Source organism: Pleurodeles waltl, chromosome 4_2 (assembly GCF_031143425.1).
Source record: "Pleurodeles waltl isolate 20211129_DDA chromosome 4_2, aPleWal1.hap1.20221129, whole genome shotgun sequence".
NCBI lineage: Eukaryota > Metazoa > Chordata > Amphibia > Caudata > Salamandridae > Pleurodeles > Pleurodeles waltl.
The window spans coordinates 727,474,732-727,487,758 of record NC_090443.1 but is presented as its reverse complement, the minus strand read 5'-3'; the positions used below and the strand labels follow the sequence as shown (position 1 = coordinate 727,487,758).

At 47.1% G+C, this 13,027-nt stretch overlaps 1 protein-coding gene across 1 annotated transcript in view; it reads left to right on the top strand.

Annotated features, from left to right (window-relative positions):
* Positions 1 to 13,027, top strand: part of HFM1 (helicase for meiosis 1) — a 2,166,952-nt gene that overhangs the window by 1,480,746 nt on the left and 673,179 nt on the right. The window contains exon 21 of the mRNA XM_069233212.1: positions 1,360 to 1,443. Within this exon, the coding sequence (XP_069089313.1) occupies positions 1,360 to 1,443 (84 nt within the window). The remainder of the gene's footprint in view (positions 1 to 1,359; positions 1,444 to 13,027) is intronic.

Genomic DNA, 13,027 nt, shown 5'->3' with positions numbered 1-13,027 from the left:
CTCTGATGGTACTGACATCAGGGTGAGCTGTCAAGCTGCACTGGTGAATGTGAGGGTGGTTTAGATATAGTTATGCCAACAATAGGAACATGAGAAATATCAGCTGCTAAATGTAGGGTGACAATTTTGAGGACAGTGAGTAATTTGTAAAAATATACATGCAAAGCCCCAAACTTTTTCTTAGGGTCCTATTGCTGAATGTCAAGGTTACCATAACCTTTTTCTTTCACTAATCTATAATTGCCTGTTCTTGCATGATGTTTTTTTTCATCCCCTTTTCTTACTTCATTGATTTCTTATCCCTCTCTCTCACCTTTCTGTCTTTCTATCTTGCATTGGGTCATGGTTTGTGAAGAATGAGCCACAGTCTACTAAAATTTGTGCAGATATGTAAAGCTGGTTTTGAATACTTCACATAGGAGGTGTCTCACTTCTGGAGAGTGCAGGTAGCTAAAGCAATCACATTTACATGGAAATGCGCTACATATGGAATATTATGCCTGTTGGAGTAGTATGGTGGCATAGACAGTTTGTTCAATCCTTGGGTAAAGGAAGTTTTATGCTGACAAAAAGTCAAATTGTTTTAAATGTAGCTTGGAAAAGCATGAGTCTTCTGCCTAAATCAGGAGTGTTTGCATGTACACTCGTAATGCGATCAAATGTACTCATGATAGACATGCTAAAAGAATGTGTGAGGCTATAATATTTGATGTCACTTCTTGTGGTGTCACTTTCTGTAAAGTCATGGGTTCTGATTTTACTTCTTGTGATGTGCGATGTTACGTTCCAAAGTGTCACGCCATGAGATGTCACTCGCATACTGCCTCTCTTGGTTAGTCTCCCCACTTCTTTTTTTAGGTCTTGTGCCCTGAGTATATTAATTCACAAGAAACATATGTCCACATAGATAAAAAGAAAGTTTAATTATTAAATAGTACAAATATGATGCCTGTTTTCTTTTGTAAGTGTACACCATCAGCATTTACACATGCGGAAGCGCCTTAGCATAGCTGTAAACGGGAATTCTGACAGATTTTCCAGGAGCGTATGTGAAAACCTGTGTGTATCTCCGCTTTCCAGGCAATTTCCTGGAAACCTCTGTGAATAACAAAAAAAGTGACAAGTATACTCCTGAGAGGAAAGCTACCAACTTTTTTGAGAGTCAGGCTCATAGTGTGCTATTCCACAGTTTATCCAATTGTGCCCCGTTCCTAGAAACCTTTTGTATTTTACTACTGTGAAATGTTATACTTCGGTCTCAAAAAGCATAAGAGAATATGTAGCACTTGCAATTAACATATTTGTTATATTATGGCTATATTTATGGGATTATTTTTTTAATTTCTATTTATGTTATAGATATTGAATAGACATCCTCCATTTGGAAACCAAATACGAGAAGCTGTGTTACACCTTCCAAAATATGAACTTAGTGTTGAACAGGTAAACTTTAGCTATTGTGATTGTATGGTTAGGCTTGTGCCTTCTAACTACCCCAGTAAAAAATAAAAAGTTAATTGCTCTGTTTTTACGACCACTTTGCAAGTGAGTGGGATATTATTTTCGGGAGCAGCTATTTAGCAGGCCACTGTGTCAACCCTGGCATTTCTCTGTTATTTCACCTGTGACAGGCTCGATAGCAGAAATTATATAATATTTGGCAAGTGATTTGGGAAATGGCAACAAGTTTTACTGTTTACCTGGTGGCTCGCTAAATACTGGAATGCCACATAAGTATCAGCGTCAGTACCATATAGCTGGCAAAGGGGCAACCAACAAAACAATTTCACTGTCACCAGGTTTCAGGCCAAATAGCTGACATTACGTACTTTCTTCCAGGTCTATGCTAATATATGAATTCACATTTTGCTATGCTGTTGGTTACTCAACATATATCATTTGTATTTTAGCTAGTTGGCAGGTAACTAGTGATTACTCCAGTATTGATCGATCATAGATTCACATGCTTGAATCATTCTCTGCCGTTGATATGGGAGTCCCACAGTACCATTAGAAAGCAGTGCAATGATAAAGATAGATTGGAAAGGTCCTAGGACCTTCAAATTAGTAACTTTTTCTAGATATTTTATTTTCTAAAAAAGACAAAACTTAAGTGCCAACCAATCAGGCTGCAACACCCTCTAGGACGCTCCTCTGATAAGCTCTATTCCCTCAGATTTTCAACTGCACATTGTGTGAAGGAGTCTCCATTGAACTCTGCTCAGTTCTACCCATTCCAGTGCTATCTGAGAGCATTTCTGATCATCATATATATATTTCTCATTACCAGGACTTGTGTCAAGAAAATGCTTCATTCAGGTGATCAACCCAAAGATTGTATTCACTGCCTTTACCCATCCCACAAAGCAAAGGACTGCAAGGTATGCCATATCATTTCTTCTAAAACCCTGAAGAATAGAGAAGGAAGGTTGCTCCTATGGCTCCAGCCTATGGTTCCAAAGCTTAAAACTACCTTCAGCTTCCTCTAAGAAGCATAAAAAAGGGACAGAGACCATTCTGAAGTTCATTCTTTTCATGAGCCTCCAAAACAAATCTTCAAAAAAGACCCACCATGGGTCTCACCTCACAGGGAGCAAAGTCCATCTCGATCAACATACAGGGAACATAGTCCCTCAGAACAACATCTTAAGAGGAATAAAGAGCATAATTTTACCTAAAAAAAGCCTGAAAAAAACAGGTCTGAGCATTCAACATCTCCGTCTCAAATTCTCCACAACTTAAAAAAAAAACATTCCCGGCACCGTCAACGGAGAGATTGTAAATGACTTCACCACCGTCGACGATGAGATCATCATCTATGCCATTGACAGCAAGAACAACTATGGTGGTGTCAACTACGACGATGGTGACCACAGTAACTATGGTCACATTCTCATCGACGACAGCCACCGATGACGATATTCACTTTACAGCACCAATTCCGTGATTGCTGAAGCTAATTTCTGCTTCATCAACATCAACAACTCCATCAACTGCAAAGTTAGTCCCGAGGCATTGTCAGTGAAATCACCACTGACTGACGACCTCGTCGATTAAAGAAAAATCCAAAGAAAGACTAGAAAAGACAGAAAAAAATAAATGTTTGAGCACCTAACATACTTCACCCAGCAAAGACTCACCCTTAATGCCCAGCCACCAATGAGGATAATTCGGATGATGATGGCCCTATTGATGTCGCACGCAGTCCATCAGAACCACATGTTAAGTATCAACAGGATGATGATGATGATGACAGGGAAGAAGGCTATTATGAAAATAGATATTGTCCTCCTCAACAAGGAGCTTTGCAATATCAGTTCCTCTACATGATACTGCATCTTCAGGTGATGAAAGTGAAGAAGGAGAGCTTCATGATTTTCCCGCTGAATGGAATGACTACCTCATACCAGCACCATTTTCCTGAATGTAGCCTCCCACTTACTCACTTTGTGCAGATAAAGGAGGTTTCCATAATCTCCTTTAGAGAGCAGAAAGGGGATTTAGGTGGTCATTACAACCCTGGCAGACGGTGTAAAAGCTGCGGTAAGACCGCCAACAGGCCGACAGTAAATATTTTGCAATTGCGACTGTGGTGGAAACCGCCAACAAAGACAGCCACTTTAACACTCCGACCGTCACAGCGGTACAAACAACAGCGCGGCGGTCACCACCAACAGACAGGCGGATGACAAATTACCGCCCACAGTATCACAACAGGCCAATCCGCCACCTTTTCCGGATTCACCGCGGATCAAAACACAGCGGAAACAGGATTTCGAAGGAAAAACGCTCACCTCTACACAACTCACAGTTACACCCCCCAAACCCCCCGGAAGAATGCAAAGACAATAGAAAATGAGTGTAACCATTGTAATACATTAAAATCAAGTATGCAAAAATATATATATATATATACACCACGTACAAAATATATACCAAGCATAGTAGTCCAGGTAGTGCTCCAATTAAGTCCGTGGAACACTGGGCCCACACGGTATGGGCGAGGCCCACACAAGATCCCCGACCATGATGGAGAGAACACTGCAGGGTCACTGCAGAGAGCAACAAAACAGTGTAGGAGGCTGGCCTGGCTTGTAGTGGGTACCAAGGAGTACTTACACTCTGTACCAGGTCCAGTTATCCCTTATTAGTGTAGAAGAGGTGTTTCTAGCAGCTTAGGCTGATAGAAGGTAGCTATAGCAGAGCAACAAAACAGGCACCTCAGGGGGAGGGAAAGGGGGGGCACCTCAGCCGACTGAGTGCACGACGCCAAATCCACAAGAGGGCCACATGTCCACTGGTCCATCCTGGGGAGTGCAAAGCCACAGTCTCTCAAGTCTCTACAGTGGGTGGGTTGCCCACTGTTCCATCTTGGGGAGAGCAAAGCCACAGTCTCTCAAGTCTAACAAGTGGGTGGGTTGTCCACTGTTCCATCCTGGGGAGTGCAAAGCCACAGTCTCTCAAGTCTCCACAGTGGGTGGGTTGCCCACTGTTCCATCCTGGGGAGTGCAAAGCCACAGTTTCTCAACTGGATAACAGTCTCCACTGGATCTGGAGGGGGCATGGTGCCCAGAGTGCTTCATCCTGCTAAGGACAAAGGTAGTGGATGGATCTCTCCACTGGTTCTGGAAGCGGCATGGTGCCCAGAGTGCTTCATCCTGCTAAGGACAGAGGTAGTGGATGGATCTCTCCACTGGTTTTGGAGGGGGCATGGTGCCCAGAGTGTTTCATTCTGCCCGTGACGGACTCAGTAGCATCAGTGCCCTTGGGGCTCATGGGCCAGTGTTGCTTGAGACGGTGGTGCCCTGTTCAGCGGTGCTTGTGATGGCGTTGCCCTGTCCTCCGTCCCACTGGTGAAGTCCGATTCCATAGTGTGGCCCTCCATGGCCATGTGGGATGCAGCCCCTCGTGCGCCGGTGCCACTGCTCCTCTGCCTGATGATGCTAATGCACACAAGAAGAGGGAGACCACATAAAGGGGGGGACAACAGAAGAAAGACATGTTGAATGCATGCATCACCGCTACCGTTGGCGGGCACGACAGACACAGAAGCCCCCTGCACTACGCCACGCTCTTGGGCTCCACTGTTCAATTCCTGGGACATGGCCTACTAGGCTATGGACGACATCTGCACACATAGATGGCACAGGGGCATGACTAGGTGTACTTGGCACTCTACAGAGGTGCGGTGGGGTGCCACATGGCCTGCCTTACGGAGGGACCTTGCCTACGGAACTCACCCTGGCCTAGGGAAACCCACAGCCCACCTCCCCTACCCAGACACCTCCACTGCGCGCAAAATCAGCAGAATGAGAGTGTACTCACCCCCTTGTGCCTGCTGTGATGCCCTCAAGCGCCCATCCAACTCTTGGTACGCCACCGCCAGGATCCTGAACATCAGGGGGTTCATGGTGCGACGGGCACCCCTCCCACGTGGGGAGGCCATCCCCAGCTGGGCCTCCGCCGTCTTCTTGCTCCAGCGGCGAATGTCCTCCCATCTTTTCCGGCAGTGGGTGCTCCGTATATAGTAGACCCCCAGGGTCCGGACGTCCTTGGCGATGGCACACCAAATGCCCTTCTTCTGGTGGGCGCTGACCTAGAGGAAAAGTGAAGTTAGAATGGATGTTACGATTGCGTACAGTTCTTCTCACGCATTGCCTAAACACCTCCCACCCTGGCCCAGACATACATACTTACACACTATCCTCACATGCTGGCCTGTCCCCCTCCTCACTCCTCACCCTCTTCCATCCACAACACTCCTTACAATCATGTGCCATCCACCATGCTCACAGTGTACTCACCTGTTGGTCTGGAGGACCGTACAGTTGCGTGTACTGGGGGAGGACCCCATCCACTAGTTTCTCCAACTCCTCCGAATTGAAGGCAGGGGCCCTTTCCCCAGACACTGTAGCCAACGTCGCTTCCAGACACAGGTCACAGCAGCACTTGCAATGTAGGTCCTCTCCTGTTGACGGTCAGGTATCAAGTGAGGGAACAGTTAGAAAATGGCGGCCACCGTGTCCTGCTGTATGTTACACAACATGGCTTTGCGATGCCAGGTGCCTTTTCTGCAGGAGGATGGGCCTGATGTTGGTCTTGGGGCAGCCGTGGAGCCTGTGGATGGTGAAGAAGAGGAGGCAGAAGAAGAAAATGTAGACAACCAAAACAACATCATCATGCAATACGTCCAGTGAGAAACAGGTAAGAAGATGGAACTGCTTCCTACATTTCATACCATTGTAAAAGCTAGCATAAATCTGCCTTTTTCACTCTTTGCATGGACCCTGACTTGTCACTTTGGCTTTCCATTTCACAGATCTGCCTCCCAATTTGTGCCCTCTGCTATTTTTATTCCTGGCCTACAGCTGTGTACCCTTGGTATGTGAACAAATACATTGACGTTGCTATATTCCAGAGATTTAGCAATTATACATTTGTGAAAGCACAGACTGACTCCAGATTGTTTTGTGAATCAAGGGTGTTTATTTCTGTGCAAATAAGTAGAGGGTGTGTGAAATGGGCTGGGGTGATGGCGGAGGAATGTCCATGGCAGAGGCCAGTTTATTTGTATCACAGGTGCATTGTCCAAAGGGGCAAAGGAAGTGGAGCAATGGCAGTTTAAGGTGGACAGGATGGCAAAGTGGGACAGAGGGGTGACATTCAGGAGGGTCTTATTTCCTGGCGGGGGTATTGGAAATGTTTTCTGTCTTGTTCTTGGATCTCAGGGACCAATTGGAGGCTGGTTCTCCTTCTGCGGGGGGGATGCTGGTGGCCTGTTATTCCTGTGGCGGTGCCTCCTGTCCACTAGCACTGGAGGAGGTGAAGGGCTGTTCATCGTCCAGACTAGTGTCAGGGGCCCGTTTGTGTGCCACTGTGTCCCTCATGGTGTTGACAATGTCTCCCAGCACCCCTGCAATTGTGACCAGGGTGGTGTTAATGGACTTCAAGTCCTCCCTGATCCTAAGGTAGTGTTCCTCCTGCAGCCGCTGGGTCTCCTGAAACTTGGCCAGTACCATGCCCATGGTCTCCTGAGAAGGTGGTATGCTCCCATGATGTTGGAGAGTGCCCCGTGGAGAGTGGGTTCCCTGGGCCTGTCCTCCCCTTGTTGCACAGCATTCCTCCCAGCTTCCCTGTTATCCTGTGCCTCTGTTCCCTGAACGGTGTGCCCTCTGCCACTGACCCCAGGTCCCTGATTGTCTTGGGTTGGTAGGTTTGCCTGTGTTCCCTGTATTGGTGGACACACTGCTGATTGATGTGTCCTGGGAACAGAGGGATGGGCCAGCTGGGTGGGTGCTGTGGTGGTGTTTCCTGAGGGGGGAGGCTCTGTGGTGGTTTGTGACTGTGTCAGGGGAACCAACTGTCCCCACGTCCCTGATGGGCCGGGCTAGTCATCTTGATCCAGGCGTGCAGAGCTGCTGTCATCACTGTGGGCCTCTTCTGTGGGGGGACTAGATATGTCTGGCACATCCTGTCCGGTGACGTTGGGTATGGGTCCTGTTGGGGTGTAAATGCATAATTTTAGTATCTGTGTGTGCCATCTTGTGCATTGGGTGCAGTACCCTCTACTCCTGTGCTTGCGTCACTGTGTTAGCCCATTGTGAACCCAAGTCCCAAAATGGCTGCCAAAACGTCCTGGTTTATGTGTTGGAAGCCAAACAGACCTCTGCATGAGATCAGGACTATTCGCAAATTATTCTCTCTTCTAGATATACAAATTTGGATTTCCTTTAATATCCCCAAAACTACTGAACCGATTTACACTAAATAACAAAAAGTGTGCCTTCTGGACCAAAAACTACATTTCTGTCAAATTTGTTGTAATTCTGTCCAGCATTTCGGGTTACAGATGTGTTAAAGAAAACCCTATGGGAATTAACACGGGAAGCACATATTTTTTACACACTCTTTTTCTCGCCCCTATCTTGACAGATCAACCCACAAATTCCCATCCACAACAAAACCCAATGTGACACTTTTTTGGGAAAAGTTCATAAGGATTTGTCAAAAGGCACCAAAGATATAGGTAAATCCCAAAAATATTTTTCAATGGAAACTAGGCCCTAACTATAATTACTTACTAGCGAATATCTATTATCACTGAAAAAAAATCAAAGGTTACAGGGACGTTATAGTCAACCATGGACAGTTTTTTCTTCAATAATTTGACTTCTAATGTTTCATTGATATTTTTACTGACGTAATAGAAGTTGTCATAACTGCTGTAATATCTGTGGTAATTAGCAGGGGGAGTTATAGTGACCTTAGGCCGTGAATTATAGTTACCTGAAATAACTCTAACTGTAACTGCTAAATTTCTCTGGTTTTCAGAAATTTCAGAACCTAACTATAACGTCCCTGCAACCTTTGGCTTTTTAAAGCAAATTTCGAAGGTTTATTTAATTCTGTTTCCTAACTATAACGTCCCTGAAACCTTTGTTTTTTTCAGTGAATGTCTGTTTTTTTTTTAAAGTAAAGTTATTTTCATTACTATACGTTAATCTAGCAACTGCCGAGCATGGCCTTTGGCCATGTGCGGTGGGGTTTGGCCACAGGGTCTGGCCTGTGGCCAAGCCCCAAGGCCAGCTGTCGGAAAGTACCATCTTGCCTGGCATGTTACCCCCATTTTTACTGGTATATATGTTTGTTTTTGCCTGTGTCACTGGAATCCTGCGAGCCAGGAACCCAGTGCTCATAAAGTGTGCCCTGTATGTGTTCCCTGTGTGGTGCCTAACTGTATCACTGAGGTTCTGCAAATCAGAACCTCAGTGTTTATGCTCTCTCTGCTTTTAAAATTGTCACTGCAGGCTAGTGACTAATTTTACCAATTCTTATTGGCACACTGGAACACCCTTATAATTCCCTAGTATATGGTACCTAGCTACCCAGGGTATTGGGGCTCCAGGAGATCCCTATGGGCTGCAGCATTTCTTTTGCCACCCATATGGAGCTCAGACAATTTTTACGCAGGACTGCCACTGCAGCCTGAGTGAAATAACGTCCATGTTATTTCACAGCCATTTTACCCTGCACTTAAGTAACTTATAAGTCACCTATATGTCTAACCCTCACTTAGTGAAGGTCAGGTGCAAAATTACTAAGTGTGAGGGCACCCTGGCACTAGCCAAGGTGCCCCCACATTGTTCAGGGCAATTTCCCTAGACTTTGTGAGTGCGGGGACACCATTACACTCGTGAACTACATATAGGTATAATGTAGCTTCACAATGATAACTCCGAACATGGCCATGTAACATGTCTAAGATCATGGAATTGTCTCCCAAAGCCAAATCTGGTATTGGGGTGCAAATCCCATGCATCCCCAGGGCTCCAGCATGGAGCCCGGGTACAGCCAAACTAGCTCTCTGGGGTTTTCACTGCATCTACCGCTGCTGCCAACCCTCAGACAGGTTTCTGCCCTCCTGCTGTCTGGGTAGCCCAGTCACAGGAAGGCAGAACAAAGGATTTCCTCTGAGTGAAGGTTAGGTGCAAAGTTACTTAGTGTGAGGGCACCCTGGCACTAGCCAAGGTGCCCCCACATTGTTCAGGGCAATCTCCCCGGACTTTGTGAGTGCGGGGACACCATTACACATGTGCACTACATATAGGTCAATGCCTACATGTAGCATCACCATGGTAACTCAGAACATGGCCATGTAACATGTCTAGGATAATGGAATTGTCACCCCAATACCATTTGGGTATTGGGGGGACAATTCCATGTATCCCCCGGGCTCGAGCAGAGAGCCCGGGTACCATCTTGGATGCAGAGGTGTGAGGGCACAATGGACAGCTCTGAGTGGCCAGTGCCAGCAGGTGACGTCAGAGACCCCTCATGATAGGTGCTTACCTTTCTCTGTAGCCAATCCTCCTCTGAGGGCTATTTAGGGTCTCTCCTGTGGGCATCTCACCAGATAACAAATGCAAGAGCTCACCAGAGTTCCTCTGCACTTCCCTCTTTGACTTCTGTCAAGGATCGGCCGCTGACTGCTCCAGGATGCCAAAGTAGCAAGAAGACTACCAGCAATATTGTAGCGCCTCATCCTGATGGTTTTCTCAACTGTTTCCTGGTGGTGCATGCTCTGAGGGCTGTCTGCCTTGACACTGCACTGGAAGCCAAGAAGAAATCTCCTGTGGGTCGACGGAATCTTCCCCCTGCCAACGCATGCACCAAACTTTTGCATCACCGGTCCTCTGGGTCCCCTCTCATCCTGACGAGAGTGGTCCCTGGAACACGGGAGCTGGATCCAAGTGTCCCTGACAGTCCAGTGGCCCTTTTGTCCAAATTTGGTGGAGGTAAGTCCTTGCCTCCCCACGCCAGACAGTAATCCTGTGTACTGAGTGAACTGCAGCTGCTAGGGCTTCTGTGCACTTTTGCAAGACTTCCTTTGTGCACAGCCTAGCCCAGGTCCCCAGCACTCTGTCCTGCATTGCCCAACTCTCTGAGTTGGACTCCGACTTCGTGGGACCCTCCTTTGTTGTGCTGAGTCAACCATCATGCTCAGATCTTCTGAACACCTGTTCAGGTGCTTCTGCGGGCACTGCCTGCTTCTGCATGAGCTGTCCATGTTGCCGTGCACCCCCTCTGTCTCATCCTCCAAGGGGCGACCACTTGGTCCTTCCTGGGCCCTGGCAGCACCCAAAACCTTCAACAGCTACTTTTGCAGCAAGCAAGGCTTGTTTGTGGTCGTTCTGCATGGAAGCAACTCTGCATCCTCCAGCACGCCGTGGGACATCTTCTGACCAAAAGAGAAGTTCCTGGCACCTTCCGTTGTTGCAGAATCTTTGGCTTCTTCCACCCGGAGGCTGCCCTTTTGCACCTTCATCCGGGGTTTAGTGGGTTGCTGCCCCCCCTGGACACTTGTGTGACTCTTGGACTTGGTCCCCTTCCTTTGCAGGTCCTCAGGTCCAGGAATCAATCTTCAGTGCTTTGCAGTCAGTTGTTGTCTTTGCAGAATCCCCTATCTCGACTTTACTGTCTTTCTGGGGTAGTAGGGTAACTTTACTCCTACTTTTCAGGGTCTTGGGGTGGGGTATCTTGGACACCCTTAGTGTTTTCTTACACTCCCAGCAACCCTCTACACATTATACTAGGCCTGGGGTCCATTTGTGGTTTGTATTCCACTTTTGGAGTATATGGTTTGTGTTGCCCCTAGGCCTATTTTCTCCTATTGCATTCTATTGTGTTCTACAGTGTTTACACTACTTTTGTAAGTGTTTTACTTGCTTGATTTTGGTTTGTGTGTATATTTTGTGTATATTACTTACCTCCTAAGCAAGTATATCCTCTGGAATACTTTTGGCATATTGTCACTAAAATGGTAACCCTGAGTATTGTGTTTCTTATGATATTGTGCTATATGATATAAGTGGTATAGTAGGAGCATTGCATGTCTCCTAGTTCAGCCTAAGCTGCTCTGCTATAGCTATTTCTCTCAGCCTAAGCTGCTAGAACACCTCTAACCTACTAATAAGGGATAACTGGACCTGGCACAAGGTTTCAGTACCACAAGGTACCCACTATAAGCCAGGTCAGCCTCCTACACCAACCCCCTCTAACAATTCAAACCTGTGCCACGCACAGCCTTTGGTTGTGTATGGTAGGGGATGGCCACAAGACCTTGCCTTTGGCCAGGCCCTGTAGCCAACCCCCCTAACCACCCAACCCTGTGCTGTGCATGGCCTTTGTCCATGTGTGGTGGGAGTTGGTGGCAGGGCCTGTCTCCCTGGGTGTGAGAGTGGGTGTGAGAGTGTCTGTCTGGGTGTTACAGTGGGTGTGAGAGGGTCTATTTGGATGTGAGGGCGGACATGAGAGTGTCTGGGTATGGGAGTAGGTGTCTCTGGGTGTGACAGTGGGTGTGAGAGTGTCTTTGTGAGTGGGTGTGTGAGTATCTGTGTGGGTGTGAGTGTATGTGTTTGAGTCTGAGTGAGTCTGTCAGAGGGGACGTGAATGTCTGATTGGGTCTGTGAGTGAGTGCATGCATGTTTAAATGGGTCTGTGGGTGAGTGTGTGAGTCTGAGTGGGTCTGTGAATGGGTACGTGAGTGTCTTAGTGGGTCTGTGAGTGGGTGCGTAAGTCTCTGAGTGAGTCTGTGTGTGGGTGCATGAGTGTCTGAGTGGGTATATGATTGGGTCCGTGAGTCTCTGAATGAGTCTGTAAGTGGGTGCATGAGTATCTGAGTGGGTCTGTGAGTGGGTGTGTGAGTTTCTGAGTGGGTCTGTGAGTGTATGTGTGAGTCTCTGAGTGGGGCTGTCAGTGAATGTCTGAGTGCATCTATGAGTCGGTGTGTGATTGTCTGCGTGGGTGTCAGTAGCTGTGTGAGTGATTCTGCCACAAAGAAACCTCACCTGCCCTTTTATCCAACAGTTTGCATGAACTATCTACCCAAGTGGAGTTCTTTTTTTCTGTCTCCATGGTAAATGTCCAGTATGTATTCTACACTGCAGCTGTGTAATGGAACACAAGGAAATGTCACCAGTGTCCTTGTGTGCATTTTGGCAACATGATCATTCCTGCTGCCTGTTTCTCTACAATTCTGTGATAACATGAATCCTCCTATAGAGAGGCCAACAAGGCTACAAAGATGTAAATCTCCACCAAACCATTGTTCTTCCTATTATCTATAAGTAACTGCTTCTTTGTTTCGTGAAGATGCCCTCATATTCATCAGCATCGAAATCGTGCTATCAAAATAGGTGGGAAATGCACTGTGGGGCCCTTTAGGAAGCTGTCTATCATCCTGGAAAAATGGGGGATGACATATGCATAGTACTAAGATAGACGGTGCGGGGACAAGTGGGCAAAGCTTCCAGGTGATTTGTACATTTGCATACACTTAGCAATGTTACATGGGGGGGACATTACCCCCAGATGATTTGGCCCAGTGGATCCCCTCCCCTGGAGCTCATCACTATTCAGTTGGGGAGGGAGCCACTCACACGGCTGATTTCTGAGCAGGGAACCCTACAACCCAGGGCCCTCCTCTATTCAGTGTGGGAGGGGGCTGTGCGCCCCCTCCCCAGCCGAT